This window comes from Pristiophorus japonicus, chromosome 16, assembly GCF_044704955.1.
Source record: "Pristiophorus japonicus isolate sPriJap1 chromosome 16, sPriJap1.hap1, whole genome shotgun sequence".
NCBI lineage: Eukaryota > Metazoa > Chordata > Chondrichthyes > Pristiophoridae > Pristiophorus > Pristiophorus japonicus.
In genome coordinates this window covers 41149015-41163134 of record NC_091992.1, presented here as the reverse complement: position 1 = coordinate 41163134, position 14120 = coordinate 41149015, and the positions used below count along the sequence as shown (strand labels likewise).

At 45.5% G+C, this 14120-nt stretch overlaps 1 protein-coding gene across 1 annotated transcript in view; it reads right to left on the bottom strand.

Moving 5' to 3' along the window:
* hsf5 (heat shock transcription factor family member 5) overlaps nt 1-11663 on the bottom strand; it is a 112576-nt gene extending 100913 nt beyond the window's left edge. Inside the window, exon 1 of the mRNA XM_070856798.1 lies at nt 11138-11663. Coding sequence (XP_070712899.1) covers nt 11138-11663 — 526 coding nt within the window. The remainder of the gene's footprint in view (nt 1-11137) is intronic.
* Between the last annotated feature and the right edge of the window lie 2457 nt (nt 11664-14120).

Genomic DNA, 14120 nt, shown 5'->3' with positions numbered 1-14120 from the left:
GAACAGAATCTTATCAAACCCACATTTTCTCAGACACCCATATGCATACCATTTTGTAATTACAAAGGTTAACTCTTCCTTTTCCTGCTACTCCTACATGGTGCAACCTGTGTGGCTTCAGCAGAGGAAGAGGCACGAGCTCAGATCTCTGCTCTAACTGGTGAGATACTCTTGGCCGACATAAGAACATAAGAATTAGGAGAAGGAGTAAGCCTACTCCGTCATTCAATAAGATCATGGGTGATCTTCGGCCTCAACTCCACTTTCCCGTCCGATTCCCATATCCCTTAATTCTCCTAGGGTCCAAAAATCTATCTATCTCAGCTTTGAATATGCTCAACAACTCAGCATCCACAGCCCTTTGGGGTAAAGAATTCCAAAGATTCACAACCCTCTGAGTGAAGAAATTCCTCCTCATCTTAGTCTTAAATGGCTGACCCCTGAGACTATGCGCCCTAGTTCCAGACAGGGGAAACAACCTCCCAGCATCTACCCTGTTAATCCCCCTCAGAATCTTACATGTTTCAATGAGATCACCTCTCATCCTTCTAAACTCCAGAGAGTATAGGCCCAATCTACTCAATTCTCTGGGTGTTGGAGCTTATGAGGGTCCCGCAAAAGACTGCTCCCCCTGCAGCTATGCAGGGGCAGAATCGGCCTTTGGGCGATGAGGCAGCATATGGCGACTGACTGAGAATGAGTGAGAAGTGGAAGCGCATTGAGTAGATTTCTCACTTCCATGTCCCCTTTCACCATAATCCACCTCATGGCCCAGCTGCACTTCACTGCTACCACTGTGCTGGAGAACACTTTGGTGCAGATGAGTGCGGCCCTGCAAGACCAAGGTTGAGGTATGTTATCCGATTTAAGGTGGCAGACATGTTGGCATCCAGCGTCTGCACAATGATGTTCCAGGCATACAAGGACTCATTTGATTGGAGCATTTGGCGGTCCATGGCGTCAGCTATTCTATCCATGGAAGAAAACATCATCTTAATAGCCTGCGACATCACCCTCCTCATGCTTGAGGTGGACTCCTCCAATCTCTCTGCAATTGTGGTGAGTGTACCATTAGCGCCTGATTTAGCGCTCCCCTGCATTCTTTCAGCGCAGAGACTCAATTTCGCGGGCGTGGAGATTGATTATCGCCTAGCGCAAAACTTACAACTTTTCAAAAGTTAACGCCCCAACCGGGGCAATACGGAATTTCTAGCCTGAAGCACTTCGAAAAAATGATTGTGACTAATTTGTAAACACACCTATGACAGCCAAAATAGCTAGGAAAAGCCCAACAAGCATCCTAAAATTACTAACCACAGACATGTGAATGGAGCTGAGCATCCCATTAAATGACACTTCGGCAGCCTGCAAACTCTTCCCACCGTTATTTGCTAAGCAGGTTTGAGAATGAATAAATGCCAGGTGCTGGCACACACCAATAACACAAAAGGGTCTTGAAACAAGCAAATGGCCTTGATTTGAATATTTTAATTGGCTGAACCCTTATTTCAGGCATCGTCCAGGAGGACTAAAAGTCATCCGAAACAATATAACCGTTGACACATTTCTGGTGCAGGTAAGGCGTGCGTGATCACCACCCGAAACTTGTCTCTTTAACACCTGTAAAGGCCCAAAACCAGGGAGCTGAGGTCCAATTTATCTCCCCAGCAATGCTATCTTACCTGTGGCTTGAATCTGGAAACAGATGAGGAAAAATATTTTGTCCTATGCAAGATTGCCCAGATAAGTATGCATTTTTGTGATGACACATTGATTAATTGCCTTGCCAAGCTTGTTTAATTGCTAAACTTGATGTAATATCACAAAGGAGAATATGCCAACTAATCTAATTAAATGCACAGGCATGCTCATCATCTACTGTTTCATCTAGCCCTATTAGTATACTGCCGCAAATATTGGCCATTAAATAACGGGCCAAGTAGCAAACAGCAAGTACTACGGCAACAAAAAATTCCTTACAGCTCTACTTTCATAAATCCACAGAAACAGCTGTTGTTCTAGGCACGTTGATACAACTCATCAAATATCTTATATATGTCTCTTTCAAATCTTCTTGTAGGATAAGGCTACACACAAGAGGGTTTCTTAAAACTATGGCTCAACTCCTCCGTATGTGGAAATGATAATCAAGGTTATGAGTGTGGAGGCAATAAGAACATAATGGGGTAGAAATTCTGATGTCCGGGCCCATACGAAGTTTCTATGGACCCAAGAAGGCATCGGAAATGGCAGTTTTCAACACGCAATGCTGGAGCTTGACAGATCGTAGACATCTCGGGAGCGCATATCTTGCTCGGGATTTACGCATATCTTGCCCGGCAAATGTCCTCAAAAATCTTGCGCCTGAAAAAGCAGGCGCATAGCCTACTTTTATAGGCATAAGAGTTTAAAAAACTATAAAAAACATGATTAAAATAACATTTTTAAAAACATATTTATGTTAAAACCTTGCCCACTCAGGTAATGTTATTTTAAACCCTAACCCTAACTTTGTTTAAAAATCGGCAATTTTATTTTCTTTAAAAAGTATGTATAACAACTTTAATTTCTATTAGTGTATTGTGTGAGGTGTTTTTTAAATGTTTTATGTAGTGTTTGTGCGTTTTGGGGTTTTTCTCATTCATAGTAATAGGAGATTCGTAACTTACGAATCTCCTATTACTATGATTGAGAAAATACTTACCTGTGATTGGGTGTCCAGTACCACGTGAGTCCTGCGGACGTCCCTACGAGCACGCGCTGCAACGTGCAGGGAGAGGAGGCCTGTGGACCGGGATCTCGAGCGGGCGCAGCAGCTTCAGATAAGTGCGCATTTTATGTCTATTATTTAGTGCTTTGCCCATGGGAAGTCCTCGAGAGGAATTCTGTCCAATAAAGAACATTAGCAATAGGATCAGGAGTAGGCCATTTGGCCCCTCGAGCTTGCTCCACCATTCAATAAGATCATGGCTGATTTGATTTTGGCCTCAACTCCACTTCCCTGCTCGCTCCCCATAACCCTTGACTCCTTTATCGATCAAAAATCTGTCTATCTCCACCTTAAATCTATTCAATGACCTAGCCTCCACACTCTCTGGGATAGAGAATTCCATAGATTCATGACCCTCTGAGTGAAAAAATTCCTCCTCATCTCCGTTTTAAATGGGCGACCCCTTATTCTGAAACTATGCCCCCTAGTTCTAGATTCCCCCATGAGGGGAAACATCCTCTCTGCATCTACCCTGTTAAGCCTCCTCATAATCTTATACGTTTCAATAAGATCACTTCTCAATCTTCTAAACTCTAATGAGTATCGGCCCAACCTTTTCAACCTTTCTTCATAAGACCACCCTTCATCTCAGGAATCAAACTAATGAACCTTCTCTGAACTGCCTCCAATGCAAGTAAATTCCTCCTTAAATAAGGAGACCAAAACTGTATGCAGTATTCCAGGTATGGTCTCACCAATGCCATGTACAGTTGTAGCAGGACTTCCCTACTTCTATACTGCATCCCCCTTGCAATAAAGGCCAACGTTCCATTTGCCTTCCTAATTACTTGCTGTACCTGCATGTTAAGTTTTTGTGTTCCATGTACAAGGACCTCCAGATCCCTCTGTACCACAGTATTTTGTAATCACTCTCCATTTAAATAATAATTTGCTTTTTTATTTTTCCTACCAAAGTGGATAAACTCACATTTTCCCACATTACACTCCATCTGCCAAATTTTTGCCCACTCACTTAGCCTATTTATATCCCTTTGCATATTCTTTGTATCCTCCTCACAACTTGCTTTCCCACACCCATTTTTGTATCATCGGTAAATTTGGCTATATTTCACTCGGTCCCTTCATCCAAGTCATTAATATAGATGATAAATAGTTGAGGCCCCAGCACTAATCCTTGTGGCACTCCACTAGTTAGTTTACCAACCTGAAAATGACCCATTTATCCCGACTCTTAGTTTTCTGTCAGCTAGCCAATCCTCTATCTATGCCCAATCCTGTGAGCTCTTATCTTGTGCAGTAACCTTTTATGTGGCACCTTATCCACATATCCTGGAAATCCAAAAACACTACATCTACAGGTTCCCCTTTATCCACCCTGCTCGTTATATCCTCAAAGAACTCCAGCAAATTTGTCAAGCATGATTTCCCTTTCATAAAACCACGCTGACTCAGCTTGACTGTATTATGATTTTCGAAATGTCCTGCTACCACTTCCTTAATAATGGACTCCAGCATTCTCCCAATGATAGATGTTAGGCTTACTGGTCTGCATTCTGTCTCCCTCCTTTCTTAAAAAGGGACATTACATTTGCAGTTTTCCAATCCGCCGGGACCTCTCCAGAGGAATAGAGAATGGTGGAGGTTTAATTCAGAGGCCTCCCCATAGCTCATGGTGAGCATCGCTTACATTTCATTACTTCTCTACTTATTTCTTACTCATTCATTCCTTCACACAATACACTATATTTAAGTATTTGAATGTAATAAACTACAATTTTTTGCCAAGTGCAACTATGTTTCAAGAACCGTATTACTTCAAGCATTGTAAAGTATGTTCTTCTGCACTTCTGAGTGCCCAAATGGAACTCCAACAGGAGAGCCTTGGCCTAGCACTGCATAGTACCCGGTGTTACATAGTGGCAAACACTGGCACAACATATCCACTCTGGAGGAGGCTTTGTTAGTGTGTTGCAGCAGGAAGCATGGTGAAATACTAAGTACAACTAAGGAGGAACAAGTGCAGGTGGGATTGTAAAAGACACAACCTACTGGTCTGTGGCATGGTGCAAAACCTCTTTCAGCTGTTGTGTTCAGGCATTCAGACCGATTAAGGCATGTTAGTAGCAGCACCAGTAATCAACTAGACTTGGCAGAAAATACAAGAGTAAGTCCTTTTTTGCTTGCTATGTAATGGACTATTATAGTATTGCCTGGCCAGAGACACACTGATCAGTTCTGAATTAGAGACTGCAAGTGGATCAAGATCAACCACACCACTTGAGGTTTAGTAGAATGTTCCAAAACAGACAACTATAAATGTTACATCATGCTATTTCTCAAGTTGAGATTTCAGAAAGTTGTTGGGAAGCCCAAGATCTTGAAAAGTAGAAAGGATCTGTTGGATAGTTTCCTGAGTATCTCCTAACATGGCAAGGCTAAAAGTGACTGTTTGCAATATACGTAGATGAGTGCTTGATGCTTCATATGACATTCTTCTGGCTCGCCTGATGCTGAGTACAGACCATTCTGAAATATCCCATATTCATAATTTTTTCTTGAAAATTATATCTTATGAACATTCTATTATACTGCTGAATTATGAAAAAAATGAACACATCCTGGAGATCTACTGCAAGGCTGCAAATTTTAGCCCCTCCTTCTTAGTCTGTGTACCCTGAGTGGAGGGATCCTTACTGGGTAGTTGGATGGATCCACTACATGAGGAAGACTTTTATAGCCCCTTGTTGGTTTGGTCCCACTTAACAGACCTTGGACCTCGATACGAAGCCTTGAGCTCTTGTACAAGCTACAGAAGATCTGATTACTCAGCCATAACTGATGAACCAGGTGCTCAACTCTGAGAGTTGGCCTTTCTCACGGATATCATACCTAGACAGCCTTAAATCTCTATTGTTGTCATTTGCAGTTCTTCAACAAATCCTCAGATGGATTATCAAAAAATCTTACCCAAGTCCGCAACCAAAAAGTATGTCACAGGCAATAAACAGTGCACTTGCATCAAGACAGCAACTGCTGTCTTGCTGTTGTAGTGAACCAATCTGCATGAGGTCCTCCAATAGTGGTATGAAAGATTCACTGCCCAATGATGAAAGTATCCTGATCAATAGTTTGCATATAGGAGTTTTGATAAGATGTAGCATACTCTATTGTAAAGTATGCACCTGTGAGTATGCTCACAAGTTTGTAGAACTGTTGACCACGCCATGGCGTACCATCTTGCTGTCCGCAGGAGGCGCGGGTCCCCAATGGAGTGCACTCTACGTGGGAGTCCTCCCTCTATTTATTGGGGACTTGGCTTGGAGGGTGTTGCACATAGCAGTCCCGTGCAATAGGTTTTCAAGTCGGTTCACGGGCTCCCAGGCTGCCTGCAATTTCTGCCATCTGGAAGAGTGCGTGTTCCATGTTTTTATCGAATGTGTGAGGTTGCAGCCCTTATTCCATTACTTGAAGGGGCTGCTCCTCAAATTCTGGTTGCACTTCAGTCCCACGCTCCTGATCTTTGGGCACCCTGTGCGGAGGGGAGTGGGTAGGTCCGAGGGCCTCCTCGTAGGACTGCTCCTTGGCATAGCCAAGTGCACCATCAGCCGGTCCAGGCAGGGGGCAGTCGAGGGGGTCGTTCAGCCCGACTGCCTGCCTCTCTTCCGCACTTACATCTGACCCAGGGTGTCCCTGGAGATGGAGCACGCGATATCCACCGTTACGCTCGCAGCCTTCCGTGAGAGGTGGGCGCCGGAGGGACTGGAGTGCATCATCAACCCCGACAACCAAATTTTAATTTGATTTTATATATTTTAAAGTTTAATTTGTTTTATTGCACCGGGTTTTAGTGACCCCTCCCTTTAAGCCAAGGAGCACTTGTATAATTTGTGGTTTTAGTGCCCCCCCCCAAAAAAACACAAAAAAACCCAAAGAAGGGCACTTGAATACTGTTTGGAGTGTCCACCCTTGAATCAGGGGGCACTTGATTTAATTGTTTTTGTTTTGCAACAAAAGAGTTGTAGAGCTGTTGACCTCGCCATGGCATACCACCTTGCTGTCCGCAGGAGACGCAGGTCCCCAATGGAGTGCACTCTACGCGGAGGTCCTCCCTCTGTTTATTGGGGACTTGGCCTGGAGAGTGTTGCATGGAGCAGTCCCGTGCAATAAGTTTTTAAGTCGGTTCACGGGTTCCCAGGCCGCCTGCAATTTCTGCACTCTGTAAGAATCCGTGTTCCATGTTTTCATGGAATGTGCAAGGATGCGGCCTCTATTCCATTACTTGAAGGGGCTGCTCCTCAAATTCTGGTTGCACTTCAGTCCCACGCTCCTGATCTTTGGGCATCCTGTGCGGAGGGGAGCGGGTAGGTCCGAGGGCCTACGGTACGCTCATGGCCTTCCACGAGAGGTGGGTGCCGGAGGGACTGGACTGTCATCACCCCCGACAACCAAATTTTAATTTGATTTTATATGTTTTAAAGTTTAATTTGCTTTATTGTGCCGTGATTTAGTGTCCCCTCCCTGATCTTTGGGCACCGTGTGCGGAGGGGAGCGGGCAGGTCGGAAGACCTCCTCATAGGACTGCTCCTGGGCATGGCCAAGGGGGCCATCAGCTGGTCCAGGCAGCGAGCGGTCGGGCGGGTCATTCAGACCGACTGCCTGCTCTCTTCAGCGGTTACATCCGAGCCAGGGTGTCCCTGGAGATGGAGCATGCGGTGTCCACCGGTCTGCTCGCGGCCTTCCATGAGAGGTGGGTACCAGAGGGACTGGAGTGCATTATGATCCCCGACAACCAAATTTTAATTTGATTTGAAGTCTAAATGTTAATTTGCTTAATTTGCCTGTTTTAGTGAACCCCCCCCCCTTTTTAGCCAGGGGGCACTTGTATAATTTGTGTTTTTAGTGCCCTAAAAAAAAGGGACACTGAAAGGTTTGTGGAGTGTGCCCCCCTCCCCTTTAATCAGGGGGCACTTGATTATTAGTTTATAACAAAAATAGTTGTAGAGCTGTTGACCATACCATGGCGTACCATCTTGCCTTCCGGAGAGGCGGCCAATGGAGTGCACTCCACGCGGGAGTCCGCCCTCTATTTATTGGGGACTTGGCCTGGAGGGTGGTCCATGGAGCAGTCCCGTGCAACAAGTTTTTAAGTCGGTTCATGGACTCCCAGGCCGCCTGTAATTTCTGCAGTCTGGAAGAGTCTGTGTTCCATGTTTTTACTGAATGTGCGAGGTTGCAGCCCCTCTTCCAATATTTGATTTTAAATGTCTAAAGTTTAATTTGTTTAAGTTGTCGGTTTTAGTGCACCCCCCCACTTTTAGCCAGGGGCATTTGTATAATTTGTGTTTTAGTGCCCTCAAAAAAAAATACAAAACAAAAAAAAGGGGCACTTGAAAAGTCTTTGGAGTATGCCCCCCCACACACACTTTAATCAGGGGATACTTGATTATTTTTTTTCTACAAAAATAGTTGTAGAGCTGTTGTCGAGGCGGGGGTCCCCAATGTAGTGGTCTCTATGTGGGAGTCCTCCCTTTATTTATTGGGAACTTTGCCAGGAGGGTGTTGCACAGTGCAATAGGTTTTTAAGTCAGTTCACGGACTCCCAGGTCGCCTGCAATATCTGCGGTCTGGAGGAGTCCGTGCTCCACGTGTATGTTGAATGTGTGAGGTTGCAGGCCCTCTTCCATTGCAGCCCCTCTTCCAATATCTGAATGGGTTGCTCCTCAAATTCTGGTTGCACTTCAGTCCCTGATCTTTGGGCATACTGTGCGGAGGAGAGCAGGCAGGTCGGAAGGCCTCCTCATAGGACCCCCTGAAAGCACCCGCCCATTGCTGTGGGGGGTGCTTGGTGCTACAGCGTCCCTCTTTCCCACACCCCCTCTCTCTCTCTCTGTCTCTCCTTTCTCTGTCTCTCCTTTCTCTGTCTCTCCTCTCTCTCTCTCTCTGAGAGCCACTTTTAACATATATTTTTTAAAAAAGCAACTATTGAGCGGAGGAAAAATGGGTCCCTCCCCAATTGTCAAAAGTTGGGGAGAGGTGTGCCTCATTAAGAGCTCCCTCTGATCATTAACGAGGCCAATCAAGACTTTTCAGGCCTGTGACTTTGGGGTGAGCGTAGCCCTTAAAGGGACCCCAATATGGCGAGTCTATCTTCGCTGGTGGTGGGGCCAGCACAAACTCCTGCTGCCCTGCCATCTTTCAGACTCATTACTAAAAAGAACGAGGTCAAGAGCTACACTCACCCCAACACGACCATCGAGGAGTGCGTGAGGACAATGGCTGGAGTAGTCGGCCCATCGGCCATTTTTGCCACCTCCAAAATGTACGGGAAGGCTGTGTTCTTCCTGGGGTCAGAGCGGGCGGTGTCCCTGGCCCTCAGTAAGGGGCTCAGGCAGGTTGGAAGGCCTCCTCATAGGACTGCTCCTGGGCATGGCCAACGAGGGCCATCAGCCGGCGGTCGAGGGAGTCATTCAGCCCGACTGCCTGCCTCTCTTCCACGGTTACGTCCGTGCCAGGGTGTCCCTGGAGATGGAGCACATGGTGTCCACGGGTACGCTCGCGGCCTTCCGCGAGAGGTGGGTGCCGAAGGGACTGGAGTGCATCATCACCCCCGGCAACCAAATTTTAATTTGATTTTATGTCTAAATGTTAATTTGTTTAATTTGCCGGTTTTAGTGCCCCCCCCTCCCCCCCTCTTTTAGCCGGGGGCACTTGTATAATTTGTGTTTCAGTGCCCTCAAAAAAAAACAAAGGGGCACTTGAAAAGATTTTGTAGTGTGCCCCCTTTAATCAGGGGGCACATGAGTACTGATCGCAACTAAAATAGTTGAACTGGTAATGTGTCGTGTGATTGTTAAACCTTTGCTAATAAACCAACTTGTTCTTACTAGCAATGTGTTGCTATGAATTCTTAAGCAAGGAACCACAGAATACAGTACACCTATACCATTGCCACTGCCTTAGGCTCTCTTGGTTATAGTTTAAAGGGAGTATAAAGGGATGAAAACTTGCATATATTGAGGAAGTCGCTCATTTCAAGATCTGGACTAAAGTTTCCACCGCTGGAAGAGGTATCTCTCAAGTTACCATTTTCAACTCTTGGGCCATCCTGCAATGAAAGGCATCAAATGCAATTGTAGTCAAGTGTTGTCTTGATGACCAGATAAGAGGTCACTTCCTGCTCTAAATCATATTCCCATAGAAGGCTTCCTGTCAGGAATGGGGTCCACGAAAGAGTTCCTTGATCTCCATAACTGGGAAGGCTTGGAACGGGTGAATGCTATTTTTTCACAGATCCTGGCTGAAACTGCTGGCTGAGGAGAACTCTTTGGCTATGACCTCTTGCAATTCAGGACCTGGAGGGAAATCTTTCCAGTGTATTTAGTTGCGGGTGAACACTAGAGGTTTGAGGTTTCCACCAGCATTAATAACTACTCAGAGCATACATCTGGAGAAGAGGGAGCCCTGAAGTAACGCATGATGAAGGACTCCCTGTTTCCCCAGCCATTTGTGACAGCTCTTTATGAAAAGACAAACTTCAAAAGTTATACTGGTGCCATATATTGAAGACACCCCAAGTGTATAAATGGCTGAAGTTAATCTGCACCAAGCCTATATAGAGACCACTTGCTACTAGCCAGCACCAACATTATTTCTAGATAACTCTTCAATGAATCCCATGTCCTTTTGAAAGGAAGGCTGAATTGAAGAATTGAATTGATGTTCAGTGGCAACTGACCTGATGAACTAGGTCCACCATTACTATAAATTTGTTTCTACAAAATGGTTTAATGCAACCATCCCAAACAGATGTCAAATGAGACCATGTTGTGGCTTAAGAATGGCCATTGGAGATTTTAATGTGGCCACTTGCCACCATAAAATGCAGAACCATATTTAGTGCACTGTTTGAATCTGCATACCCAACTAGATAAATATGTCAAGAATTTTTGAAGAATAAGCTTTTCAATTAGAATGAAGATCCAACCACAAGCCACTTCCTTACATCTTGTGAGATAGAAAGGTGGAGGGCTAAAGAGCTAGCATAGACACAATGGGCCAAATTCTTCCTTCAGTGCTGCAAACATTTATGGTTCTAAAATGGCACTTAGGAAACTTCACAGTGTGAAGACCAAAACATCTTAAAAGACTATCATTTAATCATCGTTCTTCCTTGCTTCCAACTGAGCTCACTCCTGTGGTACGTGCAGGAGGCAAAGAATGAAGAATTAGAATTATTTAATGCTGCTAGCACCAAACTATTGATACTGTTTTGTTGACTTTAATTGCAAGACTCAGTTATGTATTATTTAGACAGTAAATATCACGAACACTCGTGTATTTAACTACGTCCTGTATTCATTTTCTCTCCCCACCCACCAGAGTCTGTAGCAGTAACTCCATCCCTACCATGCCGGTCCCCTTTACTCTGGCCAATGGAGTCCATGGAGTTGGTGAGATACCTCTGGAAACGGTTGGGAGGTCGGGTGTTGACCTGGAGTCCAGCTGCCAGCTTGGCTTTGTTGGCACTGGTTAGCCTTTTCATGTTGATCAGGAGCTCGGGGTGGTCCTCTTTGAAGCTGGGGTTGTGGAAGTGGTGGAGCAGCCCGTCTCCTGCCCCCAACTCCCCGGGCACCGGATGCTCGCCGCTCCCTTGACCCATCTTTCTGAAGCCATAGAGATTGAGCTGGCGGATGAAGCTGGTGAAGTTGGTGGTTTTGAAGAGCAGATCGGTGTCGGGCTCCAAGTTGGCACCATTGTTGACGTTCTTGATCGGGGTGAGGAGCTCGGATTCGAAGAGTTGCTGGTCGACGATGAGTCCTTCACCGCGGGGGTCCCAGCGGATCGAGCGGTAGCGGGGGCTGTTCACGATGCGCCACAGCTTGGCTGGAAAGTTATTGGGGTTGATCGGAGTGGAGAGCAGGAACTCCTCCATTTCATGGCTCATCGGGGGAATCGATCCAACTGATTGGCGAAGCATAAAACGTAGCGGTAGGGCTGCCTGGAACTGAGCGCTCCCTCTGACAGAGATATCGATCGATGCCAATCACTCAGTCGGGTTCCGATGCCGATCGATCCTTCCATGGAACCGTTGGTGCGCGTTCCCGAACGGCCGTTTAAATTCCAATCTGGCCAATCAGTTTTCGAGTTTAGGCTCGCGGCCAGCCCACGCGAAGCAAACGCCCGCCGCACGTGCGCAGACAAACCGCGTCACCTGCCCGCGCTCGTGGCGTAAACGCCGGCTTCTTTCTCACGCGTCCCAGGGCGCCTGCGCTTGGAGGCAAGGCAGTTCGAGGCTCGCCCAAAGCGCATGCGCTGGGAGCTGTTCCTCCCCTCGCCCCGCCCTTTTCGTTAGTCATTTGATACAATACTTCAAATGGTGTCTCTGCTGCTAGGTTTTGGAGGGAATCTCAGATGCACCGGTTTCAGTTATAAGCAGAGATTTGGTTGGTTCAGCCTTTTGTTGAACCTGAGAGGCTTCCTATTCAAATTACAGGAACATTCCTATCCACTCATCTCCTGGTGTAAAAAACACCCTACTCCCTTCGAGAGGATTCAGGTGAAGGAACTCACAACAGTTTAGAATCACAGGCAGTTATCAGTCATTAGAGTTGCCATCAATTTATTAATTTAGCTATCAAGAGGTTTAAATGATTGTTCGACAGTAAACTTATCACTGTTATTTCTTGTCCATTTGGTATGTATTTAATTAATACATTTACTTCATGTTTTATACCTTAAGGAAGGTCTATTGTGAATCTATTTCTTTATGAAGACTGATTGGAAATCTTATGACGTCTTTTGACAAAGTTTCACTTGAAAGATTCCTAATTCAAGTAAAACCATGGATATTAAAGATCTAACATAAGAGTGGCTAAGAACCTAACTGAAATATAGGAAATTGAGTGTATAAATAAAAGGCATAATTTCAAACTGTGGGACTGTTGAGTGAAATCCTGCAGGGATCAGTACTTGGATCCTGTTATTTTTAACACACAAATGACATGGATATCAAAACCAATTGTAAGATTATCATTGGCTGGTGACACTAAAGTAACGTGAGCATAAAGGCAGACGATGCAGCTAAAGATCCAATTAAATAATTAGATCATCTATTCAGTTGAACAGATAAATGGCAAATAACATTTAACTCTAATAAAGTAATGGATTGCACATTTGTAAAACAATGGCCGGAATTTTTCTTACCGAGGCTGGTCGGGTGAATGCAGGCTGCATGGTGTGTCAGAACCACGTTCTTCTGCTCATATCATTCCTCAGAGCGACTTTCAGTTAAATGGAGCCTATTAAGGCAGGCCTGCATATTTCCCAGCCCTATTAAATGTTGCATGTCTGATGACATCATCAACGACTCATTTCCAGCAGGGATCTTTAAAGTCGACTTGGCCACATTGTATTTAAAGGTTCATCTAGGAGTGTGCATGGAGGATATATCACGATCTGGTTATTGCACAGACTTGCAAAGATGGTTTCAGAAAGATAGAGGGCTGTATCCAGGTTTTCAGATGACTCCCTGCATATTCCTGTGGAGGGAGTCAGAGCATGCATGGAGGTCCTCTTCCCTGCTGATGGTCGAAAGAGACCTCCCCAGGAGACAAAAAGAGCCTGGCTCCAAATTGCAGTGGAGATGAACAGCAGGGATGTGATGAGGCGGACTTGAATGCACTGCTGGAAGTGCTTCCATGATCTCATGAGATCAGGAAAGGTGAATGTAAACATAGAAACATAGAAAATAGGTGCAGGAGTAGGCCATTCGGCCCTTCGAGCCTGCACCGCCATTCAATGAGTTCATGGCTGAACATGCAACTTCAGTACCCCATTCCTGCTTTCTCGCCATACCCCTTGATCCCACTAGTAGTACGGACTACATCTAACTCCTTTTTAATATAATTAGTGAATTGGCCTCAACAAGTTTCTGTGGTAGAGAATTCCACAGGTTCACCACTCTCTGGGTGAAGAAGTTTCTCCTCATCTCGGTCCTAAATGGCTTACCCCTTATCCGTAGACTGTGACCCCTGGTTCTGGACTTCCCCCACATTCTTCCTGCATCTAACCTGTCTAAACCCATCAGAATTTTAAACGTTTCTATGAGGTCCCCTCTTATTCTTCTGAACTCCAGTTGATCCAGTCTTTCTTGATAGGTCAGTCCCGCCATCCCGGGAATCAGTCTGGTGAACCTTCGCTGCACTCCCTCAATAGCAAGAATATCCTTCCTCAGGTTAGGAGACCAAAACTGTACACAATACTCCAGGTGTGGCCTCACCAATGCCCTGTACAACTGTAGCAACACCTCCTTGCCCCTGTACTCAAATCCCCTCGCTATGAAGGCCAACATGCCATTTGCTTTCTTAACCGCCTGCTGTACCTGCATGCC